At 34.7% G+C, this 13,229-nt stretch overlaps 1 protein-coding gene across 1 annotated transcript; it reads right to left on the bottom strand.

Moving 5' to 3' along the window:
• Positions 1 to 2,471: 2,471 nt before the first annotated feature.
• On the bottom strand, positions 2,472 to 12,862 carry LOC149424036 (uncharacterized). Its single transcript, XM_089631026.1, has 10 exons — positions 12,646 to 12,862; positions 12,411 to 12,567; positions 10,797 to 12,325; positions 10,560 to 10,702; positions 10,327 to 10,466; positions 8,443 to 8,740; positions 7,735 to 7,900; positions 5,893 to 6,073; positions 4,228 to 4,492; positions 2,472 to 2,731 (listed from the first exon to the last, which is right to left on the bottom strand). The coding sequence occupies exons 1-10, from the start codon at positions 12,783 to 12,785 to the stop codon at positions 2,472 to 2,474; spliced, it is 3,279 nt and encodes a 1,092-aa protein (XP_089487152.1). The 5' UTR covers positions 12,786 to 12,862.
• Positions 12,863 to 13,229: the final 367 nt, after the last annotated feature.

The following is a 13,229-nucleotide window of genomic DNA, read 5'->3' as shown; positions in this document are numbered from 1 at the left end:
TAAATTTGTTTACTTAGTACTTATATAAAACAACTTCACAAACAAACGTTTAAAACAATATGCTCACATTTCATTCAACATTGTAAATACAACTTAAAAATTAATATGTATAGGTATTTATTTATAAAAATTAATATTTGGTAAACGTAGCACATCTTTCAACCTTTTGTTTTTTATAAAGTAAATTTTAACAATATTTGTAATTGATTTTTTATCTACTTAAAACTTTGCAATAATTATCAAATATGAATGATATTATTGATATTAAAATAATATTATATACCTACCTGTTCAATATCAATTGCAAACCCTACAATTTCCGACGAGTGGAATATTTTTTTACTGAATCTAGTGCTGGATTAATTTTTTTATCTTCTTTGGTTTTGAATATTCTTTTAGCAGCTTGAGTTACTTCAGTTTTAACAATTTCACTTTCTGCTGGCGATGCTATAGGTTTACTTTTGGTTTTGTTTCCATAAACACGGATTTTGGATGAACTACTCGAAGTTGAAAATACTGGGCTGCTCAATTTACTACTGAATTCCATTTCTGAGCCAGTAGAATCCTTTGAATCAGATTTTTTAAATACATTGACATTGGCTCTCGCTCGTGGCTCTTTTTCTGAGTCAGTAGAATCTTTTGAATCTGTGTTCTTATACTTCGCTCTCGACTGCTTCTGGGACCCAATAGAATCTTTTGAATCAGTTTTCTTCAACAGTTCAGTATTGGCTCTTGCTCTAGATTCTTTTTCTGTTCCAATAGAATTATTGGAATCTGATTTTTTTAATCTGAATTTAGACTCCTTTTCTGACCCAACAAAATCTTGAGAATCAGACTTCTTAAACAAATGGGAATTGACTCTTACTCTAGATTGCTTTTCGGAACCACTAAAATCCTTCGAGTCAGATTTTTTTAACAAATTGACATTTGCTTTCACTCTCGGCTCCTTTTCTGATTCAGTAGAATTTTTCGAATCAGTTTTCTTAAACCTCGTTCTCAACTCCTTTTGGGACTCGATAGATTCTTTTGAATCAGTTTTCTTTAAAAGTTCAGTATTGGCTCTTGCTCTAGATTCTTTTTCTGTTCCAGAATCTTGGGAAGCAGATTTTTTAAACAAATAAGAATCGACTCTTTCTGTAGATTGCGTTTCGGTACCACTAGAATATGATTTGGAGGTTTTTAATAAATCAGTGGTGCCCCTTGTCCTCACTCTAAGTTCCTTTTCCGAGGCAATAGAAACTTGTGTATCTGATTTCTTAGTTATATCAAAATTGGACATGGCTCTAGTTTTGGGTGTCTTTATAGCACTATGAAATAAAACGATTTTCTTCTGACTTAGTTTGGGTGCTGGCGTTTTTAAAACATCAGGTTCAATATTATTAAATAAGTTAAGCTTGTTGAAATCTGGTTTAAGGGACTTGGTACTTGTGTCTTCGTCGTCATCGTCATCTAGTAATAATTTGATGGCTGGCCTCACAAATTCAGTTTTTTGAGTTGAAGGTGAAAGGAGAGTATTTCTTTTCACCTGATTCACTGCACTTATCTTCTTATCACGTGGAGTCATAAAACATGCTGTGTTTTTATTCTTTTCCGGTGTTATAATCAATTTAGAAGTAAAATCACTCTGCAAGTCATCGATGATGTCTAACTGCGATTGATTTTCATTTTCTTTCTTAAAAACATCAGTTTGCAATAAAAATAATCTCTGTTCATTTGCAAGTTGAATCAAGAAATTATCACAATTCGTCACTTGCTCGAGCTTTCTCAAGGTTTTAGTGTTGTATTCTAAAGCTTTATCAATTTCATTTTCTGTTATGAAAAAGTAATTAGCTTCTACAAGTAATAGACACTCAGCATTGATAATTTTTTTATGATTAAAATTCTCTAATATGCCGGCCAGTTGTGATTGAAGGAATAACTTGGAATTATTTTCAAATACATACTTTAGTTTTGCTTGCAGATATTTGATAAGTTTTAAACCTCCATTGTAAAAACTGTCGGTTACGTATGATTCTCCAGTTTTGAAATGCAGTTGAGCTTGAATTCTCATGAAGTCTAAATAAACTGCAAAATTGGACACAGTGGAGCACTTGCAGCAATCGCATGTGTGTTGGTGAGAAATAAAGTCAGGCAGACTAAAAGGCGTTGGCTGGAAAGTAGGAGAACCACCCATTGAAGGGTTGCAGTATTTATTATCTACAGGAGCATCCAGCACCATTTCAAACTGTTTAGTATCACCGGCTGCCATGTTTTTGGATGGGAAAAATCTGTTTGGAGTGACGGGTTTGGCTTTGTTTACTTCGTGTTTGGCAATTCTCTCGTTTGTCTTCATTTTCATATTATTTTGTTCGCCTAATATGTACCTTATGCCATCAAGTTTGACCTAGAAAATATAAATAAAAATAAGAGACAATATAATGCAAGGATCAGCAACATACCACATGTCTAAACAAAGAAAACACTATAAAGTATTAAGAGTGCAGGTATTCTATAGATGTTACCAAACAATCGTCGTGGCGTTCTGCTGCCAGATCAGTGGCGGCCAACAAGGACAGCAGTTGGGCCGTGCGGCGGGGCAGCAGCAGCTTCTGGGCTGCAGCCAGAGGCACGCGCAGCAGGGCCCGGGCCCTCCTCACCAGGCCCAGGGACAGGGCCACCCGGCCCGCTTCTATCCCGGTGACGAGCCAGAGGCGTTGGCTCAGGGCTGCCGCTCGACCACCATTGCGGGCAACTAGGAAATAATTACATTTTTTAATGTTCAAATTGAACGCCATGCAATGCTCCTACTTTCGGGAGCCTGTGTGTCTATGGCCACCCATAGTGTTAAGGAATGTTGAAAGGCTTCTAGGAAATCGTAAAGAGAAACTGATGCAGATCTATGTAGTTCGTCAACATTAGACATCGACCAATGGTCTATCGCCAGGATGATACCAGTACCTCCTACTCCTGGTATATCATTTTAACACGGGGTTTAAAGTACATAATACGTTTTGTGATGATAAGTACTACGTTTTCATCATCTCCGCTGTGTTCTTGATGTAGTGCACTGAATAATGGGCATAAGTAGGAACTTTGTGAGAGTCATTGAAAGGCGTACCATACATGCTAGGCTCTCGTCTACCAATCCAGATGTTGTGGGTTCAAATCATTCAATTGCGGGGTAAATTTTTTATTTGATTAAGTTGTGTTATTTTACAATTTATTAGATTTAAAATAATGTATAGTATACTAGTGGATGCCCCACAATGCTTCGCTATTACTAATGTCTTTCTCGGGTGCCTCCCACTTCTTCCACCATTCACTTCTGTATACCACAGTGTTACTGTTAATAAACTACATTACATGGACTTTAATTCGACTCCATATGTCATTACGGTGCAGAGATATTGCTAAGTATTCCTAGGGCGTCCCTGGCTTTTTCTTCCATTAAAACATCTCTTAACACTCACGGCACTAATAAGAACAAACTTTGAAATTTTCAGCGATATCGGTCAACTACTTTTCGAATTTTGCGATCACAAACAATACTCAGGCAAAATTTTTAAATATAAAGATTAGAAACCGGTTAGAATTTAACTGAACCATTTGGAATGCATTTGTAATATAAGACGTTGGCCTGCCACAGACCACCTTATTATGTAGGAAGTTAAAATTTGTAGTTGTATGTATTTTTGGATGAAAAATCAAATAAAAAAATTTCGCTGGTATTTTTTTTTTAGATCTTGACAGCAGCGCCACCTATCGGGTCCAAAACTATCCTATATTTCAAGCTAGAACCAACCATACATATTCACAAATTTTCATTGAAATTGTTTGGGCAGTTTCGGAGATTAGTTTGTACGAACACGATGTGATTTTTATATTAAGATTTGAGGCACATTCCAGAGTGAAAGATACTCTCAGTATTGCCCTGGTGTAAGACTACCATTCAGGATTGAAATGTCGCTTGAAATGGCTTTAGCCGTATTTAGTGACAAAATCTGAATAGCCAGGTACTTCCCACCTTAATTTTCCCCATCTCCTTCCACTCCCTACTACCTTCAGCCTCGCAACTTGGAGATGCCATAGCCTCACTGGCTCCAGATGGTTCGGAGCAGTTGGGACTCTTGTGCGATATTCACATTAAAAAAAATATGTTATATATTACACACTAAACACAGTGGTGTTTCAGTTAAGAATAAAATTTTAACCACAACTTCAGTTGGGATTGAATATAATGAAACTTACTTGTATTTACAAGGTCTGCACACTCTGTGTGAGCACTCACTAGACATGTGAGGATGCCAAAGTACTCTCGCTCGTTTGAAGTGTCTCTGTGACAATAACTATAGAGGGATTGAACTATTATCAGCTTCATATAGGAAATCTTGATGTCATCCAGCTTCCTATTATTGTGTGATTGACCTGTCAAATAGTCGGCCAATATTCTGTTGTTCACGGAGCTTAGAATGGCGAAACCTTGGTTTTTCAAACCAATGTTGAAATAGTAAATCTAAATGAAAAAGAAAAAAATACTAAATGAAAAATATCAAAAATCATGAAATGCAACAGAAAAGATACAAATCACCAGGAAAAATAAGCATAAATTAATAAATATCCATAGATTTATAAAATAATAGCTAGCTGTATTTTCGAGGATACGGGGTGGGTTTTTAAATTTTTATAAATAATATTTACCACCTAACTACATGTACATGTTTATTAGTAAGTGCCTTATTGTTTTTCTTGAATCTTTTAAAAACTAATTGAAAATTTAATTTTGTAATATTCTTAAAATGAATTAAGTGAAAATGCATTGAACACGAGAGAAACCCACCCAGTATCCTCTAGCAAATATTATGTATATACTAACAGCAACAAAGCTTGATGTTAAATATATCAACATACAAAGTGATTCTATTTAACAAGATAGCTCTCCCCACCGGCATTACCATTGGCAAGTTAGTCCTGTTGGCCAGGAGATAAGACAGACAGTCTGTGATGGAGATAACCATTGGGAACATACAAATTAATGATCTGCAAAATTTGTTCATGTAAATTGGGAAAAAATCAAGGGAAAAAAAAAAAAAAAAAGAATTAGATTTTTGCGAAAATAAATCATAAAATTTCGTAAATCTGAATCTGAAAGACAGCCGTCCGTGGTCCGTGACCACGTAAAAATGATAAATCATTTATTTTTACGTGGTTATACATCATCCTAATTAGTATTATTATTTTGAAAATCTGAATCGATTTACACTGGAATGTCGTTTTTTCAAATTTATTTGGAAAAGTTTTCCAACAAACTCGTTTTATTCCAAATATCTATATAACTTAAAGGGTCGGCCGCGACGGAAAACAGCTGCGAAATTTCGATGTATGCGTAAACATGTCGTACTTTTACAAATATATGAGTTTAAAAAGACGGCTGCGATGGAAATCGGCTGTGAAATCTACATTTACTTGGAAATATGTCATATTTTTACAAATTTATGTTTTATAAATTTCGAATTCCGTGGGAATTTCATTTTTGATGTCCCGTGGATTTCGAATTAACGAGGTTCTATTCTATTTAATTTCACAGTTAATTCAATAGTAATTGAGTTCATTTAAATAAAAAAAAAAACAAGTCAATTGTTTCTTTTTCTTCTCTCCAAAGGAGAATCCAATGGAGCTTTAAATTGATTTATATTTGTGGCATCGATGAAATATTATGAAATTTTCTTCCATGCTTCCACTACTCTGTTTGCAAGGAAGTGTAGTGTCCACAGAGATTAATTATTGGTTGTTTGGCGGTTGCACTTGCTCTCGGCTCTGGTGTCAAGAGTGTAGAGCCGGCATTACAATTACATCATTTTAAAAACATTTATTAGAGTAAAATAACTCTCTAATAAAAAAAGCATAAATACGTACAGCTAAATTCAACAGATATTCAAATGTGGCATCCATCAGTACGGGGTTTTCCGGAACTTTCTCATCCGATTTTAGGATATCCTTGACGACTTTATTGGTAATTTGAATAATAGGTGTAAGCGATGAGTGCGGACAAGCAGCGTGTTCAAGAAGGAAGCCGGCCGTGCGTAAAGTACACATTCTACAACATCAAGTTCACACACAATTAAAAAGCAGAATAGTATTAAGTCAGTCGTTTTATGGCTTGTTGGTTTTAGGGTGGTTTTAACACTATCCAAAATATTGGATCAAGAAGGAGGAATCACAACACAGCTTCCATAAGAACAACTAATATAAAATAAAAACTTGGTTAGTGAAAATCTGAACACAGTTAAATAATAAATTAAGTCAAATAACATTACAATATGATCTAATACAATAATAAAACAAAAACAATATAAACTCGTTAGCCATGGGTTATCTTAGAGTAAAACACAGTCCATCTTACTCATGATAGATGATAATCTGGAGGGATAAGAACAGGTTAGTAGAAAACGTTACTCATAATCACACGCATGCATACTAAATATACCGGCTGTAATACCGCAGTATTAGTGGCTGACAGATTTTTAAACCGCTTGGACCCCCAGGATTAGGGACGTATTAAGACGGAGATCGCGGACTTTCTTAACAATCTAGTCGATTTCACAAATATCAATCAGTCGTGCAGCGAAAATGTAAAAAAACGCAGTAATACCCACTCGCAGCACTTTTAGGGGAATATTTTAAATCGATTTACCAAAGCAAATACAGAAAGAAAAATCATAATTGGCCAAATTTCAAAGCATACCGGATCATTGACATTGCAAATGTTATCTGAAGAAACGTGAAGTTAGCAACTAAATGCGAAAATGACCGTGTTTTTGAGGATTGAAACAAAATGGTGCCAGTCTAAAATAATAATATTATTATTATTTTTTTTTTTTTTAATGTGTATTTTATTTAGTTATAAAATTTTACATCTTATACCTAATATATTATTTTCTATGATTACTACAATATTATTTACTACTTACATACTAAAATTTAGATTTCACAACATTGAGACATAATCCACGAAAAACTGCAAGACTTTTAGCTCCCTTAACAATTACCGGGAGTTCATTGAACATTTTAAAATCTTTATAATAAATATTGTTTTGTGTACCCGATAAATGTAAATATATGAGTAAATATTTTAACCCCAAGGCCCTCTTCACAGTATAGCTATACCAGCGCTGCAGCGGCATATTAGGGAATCTCAATAAGTGAAACTGGTTGTGTGAAAATTAAAAAATGACAAAAAGATATGTTATTGTGGTATGTAGGTACTTTTTATTTATCCAGGATCCCTATAAAAATCTACAGAAAATATAAGTCTAGGCACACACAAGCAACTTTAGTTGCAGGCAACAATTTTAATGTAAAAGTTTAGTGAATCTAAATCCATTACGTTAATGGAGGTGCGCACACGGGGCGAAGTGATACCAGGGAAATTTTGAAGGGTTTTGAAATAGTTACCAATTGTTGCCACAACTAAAGTTGCTCATAAATATGCACGGGGCCTTAGTGATAGGTTAAGAATCTTTGTAAATAAATTAATTTATCGGTGTTTCTTGAGACAGCTGACCGGAAGCAACCACATATTAAATGAAAACAATGCATTTCAAAATGTATTGTATCATTCTTTCTTCAATACAGCACGAATCATATACTCGCAACAATGGAGGCTGTTGGCAGAATTTATAGGAATAACTAACAAGTACCTAACATTATTTTTGAACACATGGAAAAAATAGACAAAATTTTCGCAAAACCACTGACCTGTTTTCCGTTAAAATAGAAAGAGAGTATGCAATGTCTGCAGCATGTAGAGAGTGAACATCCACATCATGAAGAGCCAGGACTTGGCAAGCTGTTTCTGTGATCTCCGCCGTATGTTCCAGGTATAATTTTAACTCAGGATTTATAAATTTCTCTTTTGAAAAATCTAAAATGATGCAAATCCAAGATTAAAATATTTTACTTTTTCATACAAAATATATATTTGTATGTATAAAATAATAATTCCATCCTTTAAGGTTTATTATTTTTTTTTTAATGTGAAACAGCACAAGAGTCCCAACTGTTCCCAATAGTCTGGATCCAGTGAGACTACAGCATCCCCAATTGAGGTTACCACCTATCTTACCTTACCCCTCGGCCACAGGGGCTGTCAAAATTATGTTCAGAAAAAGGGAAGAATGTAACACGGTCATAATTTTTACAATGATATAAGAAAAGAAAGCATCATTAGCATTTTCATGATTGATTAAGCGCAGTACTTTCGTTGATCTAAATTATGCACATTGGTAGTTGTTGTGGAATTGTTAAACTTCCATCAATAATAAGTGCCATTTTTGTAAAAATATCCCAATAATATATGCAATAAATTAACAGTACTCTGTAGCGAAAATCCAGAAATTATAGACTGTCATTGAATAAAGGGTTTGAAAGTTCATGCATCTTGAAAAAAAAAAAGGTTATAGTTACCAATTTCTCTCACTGCCTCCCTCCACAATTTGATGGCTTTAAAAACAGGTTGAAGGATATCATCCTCCACAGCGAGGCTGAGGAACTGGTGCGTGGGAGTAACATCACACGCATCGTCAGGGTGAGGGGGCGGCTGGTGGGGGGCAAAGGGGGCCACGGGAGCGGCCTCCGTCACCATCTTCTGGGCCCCCAACTTCCTTTTAATCTGAGTCTCGCAAGAGCTATAAGCAAGCAAGGTGTTTCCAAGAAAAAGCTTTGCAAGCACGGAACCCTCCGTTGATTCACCAGACGGAAGTTTCTGGAAAATTAATTAGTAATTATACGTACCTACAATTAATTAAAGTCAGAAAGAAATTAACACAAAAAATACAATAAGGTTGAATCCTAATTTTTTAAGGGTTAACACCAAGAGAATTTTTTTTTTCAATATCTCCAACAATGACGAAGTTATGAGCTTTCAAAGTGAACTTGGGTAAAATGTCTGCAATGGTGTCTGATGACGTCAAACGAGACATGATTCATTATAATTCAAATTCCAGTGCTACAGTATCACCGCGCAAGTACCGTCACGCATGCTTTTCAGCCGCCCGCAAATATCAACATTTTAAGGGCTTATATTTTCGGTAGGTACTACACATTCGGTATTTCCCAATAATTCTAAAAGTTTTGTCCTCAGATTGCTCTGATTAATACACTTCCTATGGGAAGGGCAGTTCTACCTTTTACGCCGGTCCTACTCGAATGGCCGTAAAGGAATTGCTGTCCGTTAATTTTATATAATATTGTATTTCAATATTTTTGTGCGGGTCCCAACTATAAATATGTATAAATAATGTGATACAAGCCTTCCATTTTCTGTGATGTTTTATGCATAAAAAGTGTGCATATTTTATTACATTGCAAAAAATTTGGTTTAATTTCACAAAAAGAAGAATTTCCGCATGATCCATGTACGAAAGTACGCTCCAGTCGTAATTCCCGCCTCTCATTATTTGAGCTATCTTCTACATAGTACAAGACTCCAAGCAAACGACCCGTGCATACCCCGATGTGCCCTAAACATTGTTTTACCATACCACTGAGACAGCATCGGGCGATATCGAGACAGCCCGACCTAGCCGAAACGGTGACATGAGCGAGACACATTACGCTCTCAATGTCAAATCACGTATTAGAGCAGTGCAGATACGTAACTCATCCTGTGCATTATCGACAAAGGCGCGAAGAGCCTTGACGGCAATTGAAGTTTGCATCACTTTGATCATGCGTCTGGAATGTATTCGTTCAGGAATACTAATTTACAATGTTAGTGCTACAACATTCACACATTGGAAATCGTGCGCGGTGAATTCAAACAGTTTCGCTATATTTTCAATGATGAATTGCGTGTCCTTGCTGGCGCTGACATACCAGTATTATTTTACAAATATAACTTAGTACATAGATAGAATGAATTGCAGTAGTTACCCCCATTTATTAGTTTGCTCCACCTATATTACACACTTTACAGGTTACATTTTAAAAGTGAAATGCACTGCTGGCAATTTCAGCCACAGGCCGCCTCCGACTTTAACATCAGTTTGTGGAGTTGTATTATAAAGTAGAATTTAATTTCAGACAGTACTTTTATAATTGGGGTGTGATTACTATGTAAAAAAAAATCATTCAAATATATATATTATTTTCAAAGATACAGCGATTTGAATCTAAATCCATGTTCTCTTAGATGACACCCTCTTTTTTCGCCCGCTTGAAGTATGTTAATATGAAACATTTGTAAAAAAAATATGAAATTAAATTCTAGGAGACAACATCATTATTGCAAAAAATAAATATAGATTTATAAAATGTTTAAATCAAATGCGTTACACTTTTTCAACTTACATTTAAATAATTTTCTAAAAGCTTTAATGTTACTTGTACAAACTCATATATTATTGGGTTGTTTAGTTTGGTAGGATAAATTGTAATTAGTGTTATAACTTTCCCGGCTGTTATTGTGAGACTATCCATACATAAAATTCCTGTAAATAAAATGAAAATATTAAAAAGTTGAAATAAATTGTCAAACAAATTTTGTAACAAATATCTTATGTTTTAATTTTTTTTAAACTCACCAAGTTTCCCATCGTTAGCTGCCGGTTTACTGAGAGGATTAGCTAATCGACACAGTTCTTGCAAAGACTGGCAAATTCCTACCATTAGTAAAGTGCACGGCCATACTTTAATATACACCTGAAGTTCTGATAAAAGAATCTCGCTAGAAATATTAAAGATTAATTAAAATACTGTAAAATAGTAAACATGCAATCAAACAACACTTTTAAGATTATGAAAATATCAGTAGAACTTACCCAAAATCAGTTTTTGAAAAGATCTTAACATAAACTAAATTTCTTTTGTCCGATACAAACTCCTTCCAAGCACTCCAGACAGTTAAGGTTTGAACTTTATCTGACTCACTCAGATGTTTATCTCCATCGTCCATTTCTTGTACTATTTCATTTGCTGCTCTATCACCTTTTGAAGAAGCAGACGAGCGTTTTTCTTGTGACATGGAATATACTTTGGATTTTATTTGCACAGCGAAGTTGGCATGCGTCATTTCTTGATGCGAACGTAATCCGAGAGCGTTATTTATAGCCATGCTTGTGTAGCAACTCATCAACGCATTATAATGTTCGCCGATATCCGACTGACATATCGCCATGTTGTAAAATCCCCTGGACAAATGATTCAAGTCGCATGCTTCCATTTCCCAATTCATAATCACAGTAAAATTAGTTATGTATATTTTGAATAAACCGTATGATTGCGTATAAAATTTCAAAGAATGTAGAAGAATGGCATCGTTGTGAAGGTCATTTTCCATTTTTGTCCAGAAAATTTTCCAGTTAGGACAACCGTTTAAATATAAAAATTTCAGATTTGCCATCTGCTTGGCTGACATGCAAGCCACTGATTGTACTAGCACGGCAATATCCAGCCCACATTTGGCTGACATAGTGGCAAACATCCCAGGAAAGCATCCCAACAGAATAGAATCATGTATAGCACTTTTGTACTTGCAGTTTGCACATTTCACCACTTGGGTATCAGACTGGCTCAGTACTTTAGTTATTAATATGGTTAATTTCAACATTGAATTTTGCAAGTCTAGTGAAATATTAGTTTTCCATAATTTATTCCCTGCCGTGACCCAATAGGATAAACAGAGGTTTAACATCTTTCTTAAATTGGAGCATAATTCTATTAAAGGGTTTGAGGGCTTTAGTTTTGGATCAAAGTTCTGCTTGATAAAATCAGTTACTAAATTTTGAGAATGCGTTGACATATTTTCTACAGCTGAAGTCAACACAGGAACAAGAGTAAAAAGACTCTGAATCAGGCGAAAATAGTCAGATTCCCTTTCAAACAAATTCATGCTGAATTTCAATACTGCAATTATAGCACCATTGTTCTTATACCCGCAGCTCGTGATATTCTGATGAACAACTGTTGTACAAAATATTAGACTTTTGTAATAATCCAATGCGTCTCCTGATTTCAGTGGAAGTAGGTTCTTGTTATGACTGAGAGAGCAGAACAACTTTTCAAAAAAAGAATTCAGAACATCCGGAGCAGATGTGTTTAACAACACAAAAAACTTTCTTACTAGCCATACAAGGTTTTCTCTGCAGAATTCAATTTGCACAATTTCACTAATTTTAAGAATCATGTTTATGGTACTTTTGATGTTTTCTCCGTTACAGTCATTTTCAATAGCACTCACACAGTCCACTAACAGTATCCAGTAGAGTTTATTATAATCCGCGGACATTTCCACGCCTGTGTTAGAAAATGCACATTGAGCAAGCTGCAATGATAAATTAGCAGGAACTTTCTGAAAGAGCAAATACTCACCTAAGTTACCTTTTTTAACTAATAAATTGCTACAATATAGTGATATATTATGGTAAGTAACTTACCTTTTTAACAACACATCGATGAATATTGCAGATAGTTGCCAAATACTTTTGAATCTCATTTTGAGAATTGCTCTTTACAAATTGGCTGAGATGCAACGAAAACTCGCACAGCAATTTTTCATTTACATCGGTCTTCCATTGAAGTTTATCCAATAACCTAATGAAGGTAAAAATCATTAAACACGTGAGCAGCTGTATAAATACTAATCAAATTTATTCGAAAAGTAATACCCACCGATATAACTCAATTAGTGTCTTCAGCGCTGCTTCTGACTTTTGTTTATCTGAATATTCTTCAACAATTTTATCAAATTCCTTACTAGAATTTACGAGGTATTGAGGATTTTCGAGGCTTTTGATCATAGTTGAATACATTGTTGTTTTTTTAATTTAAATTGACATCTCAAGGTATAAATATTACTGAGAAATGAAAAGTCGTTGATTAAAGAGGTATAAAGTCCATATCTAATATTTATATTTTAGCTAACAAACTAACAAGTATCTTGTACAATCAATTAATTGGTTCAATAAACTTCAGAAACGTTTTCGAAATGTCAATTATTTTCAATAACCGCCAGCCGCCACATTTGAAAAATGTCTTAGATAAACTGAAACATAGACATTAACTCCATTAACTGAAATACAGAAGGCCATAGACAATAAGTGGAAAATAAAATAGAGAGAAGTAACTCCAGATGGATACAATTCGAAAAATATATTACGCGTTGCCATAGCAACGACCACCACAGCGATCAACAAGGAAATTGATCAAACTTTAAATTTTGATAATAATAAAAGTGTTGGAGCTGAGACCTAAAA

Source organism: Hesperophylax consimilis, chromosome 4 (genome assembly GCF_061612785.1).
Source record: "Hesperophylax consimilis isolate HC1 chromosome 4, BYU_Hcon_1.0, whole genome shotgun sequence".
In the NCBI taxonomy this organism is placed as follows: Eukaryota; Metazoa; Arthropoda; class Insecta; order Trichoptera; family Limnephilidae; genus Hesperophylax; species Hesperophylax consimilis.
Note: the sequence above shows the minus strand (reverse complement) of the source record. Positions and strands in the feature narration are given on the sequence as shown.

What these genes read in the sequence shown, in the direction of transcription:
- LOC149424036 (XM_089631026.1), bottom strand. Translation starts at nt 12,785, where the DNA reads ATGTATTCAACTATGATCAAAAGCCTCGAAAATCCTCAATACCTCGTA. An exon ending in GGAGGCAGTGAGAGAAATTG is followed by an intron (nt 7,901 to 8,442) that starts GTAACTATAACC and finishes GCATCATTTTAG; the next exon opens with ATTTTTCAAAAGAGAAATTT. An exon ending in TCTATTTTAACGGAAAACAG is followed by an intron (nt 6,074 to 7,734) that starts GTCAGTGGTTTT and finishes TTGATGTTGTAG; the next exon opens with AATGTGTACTTTACGCACGG.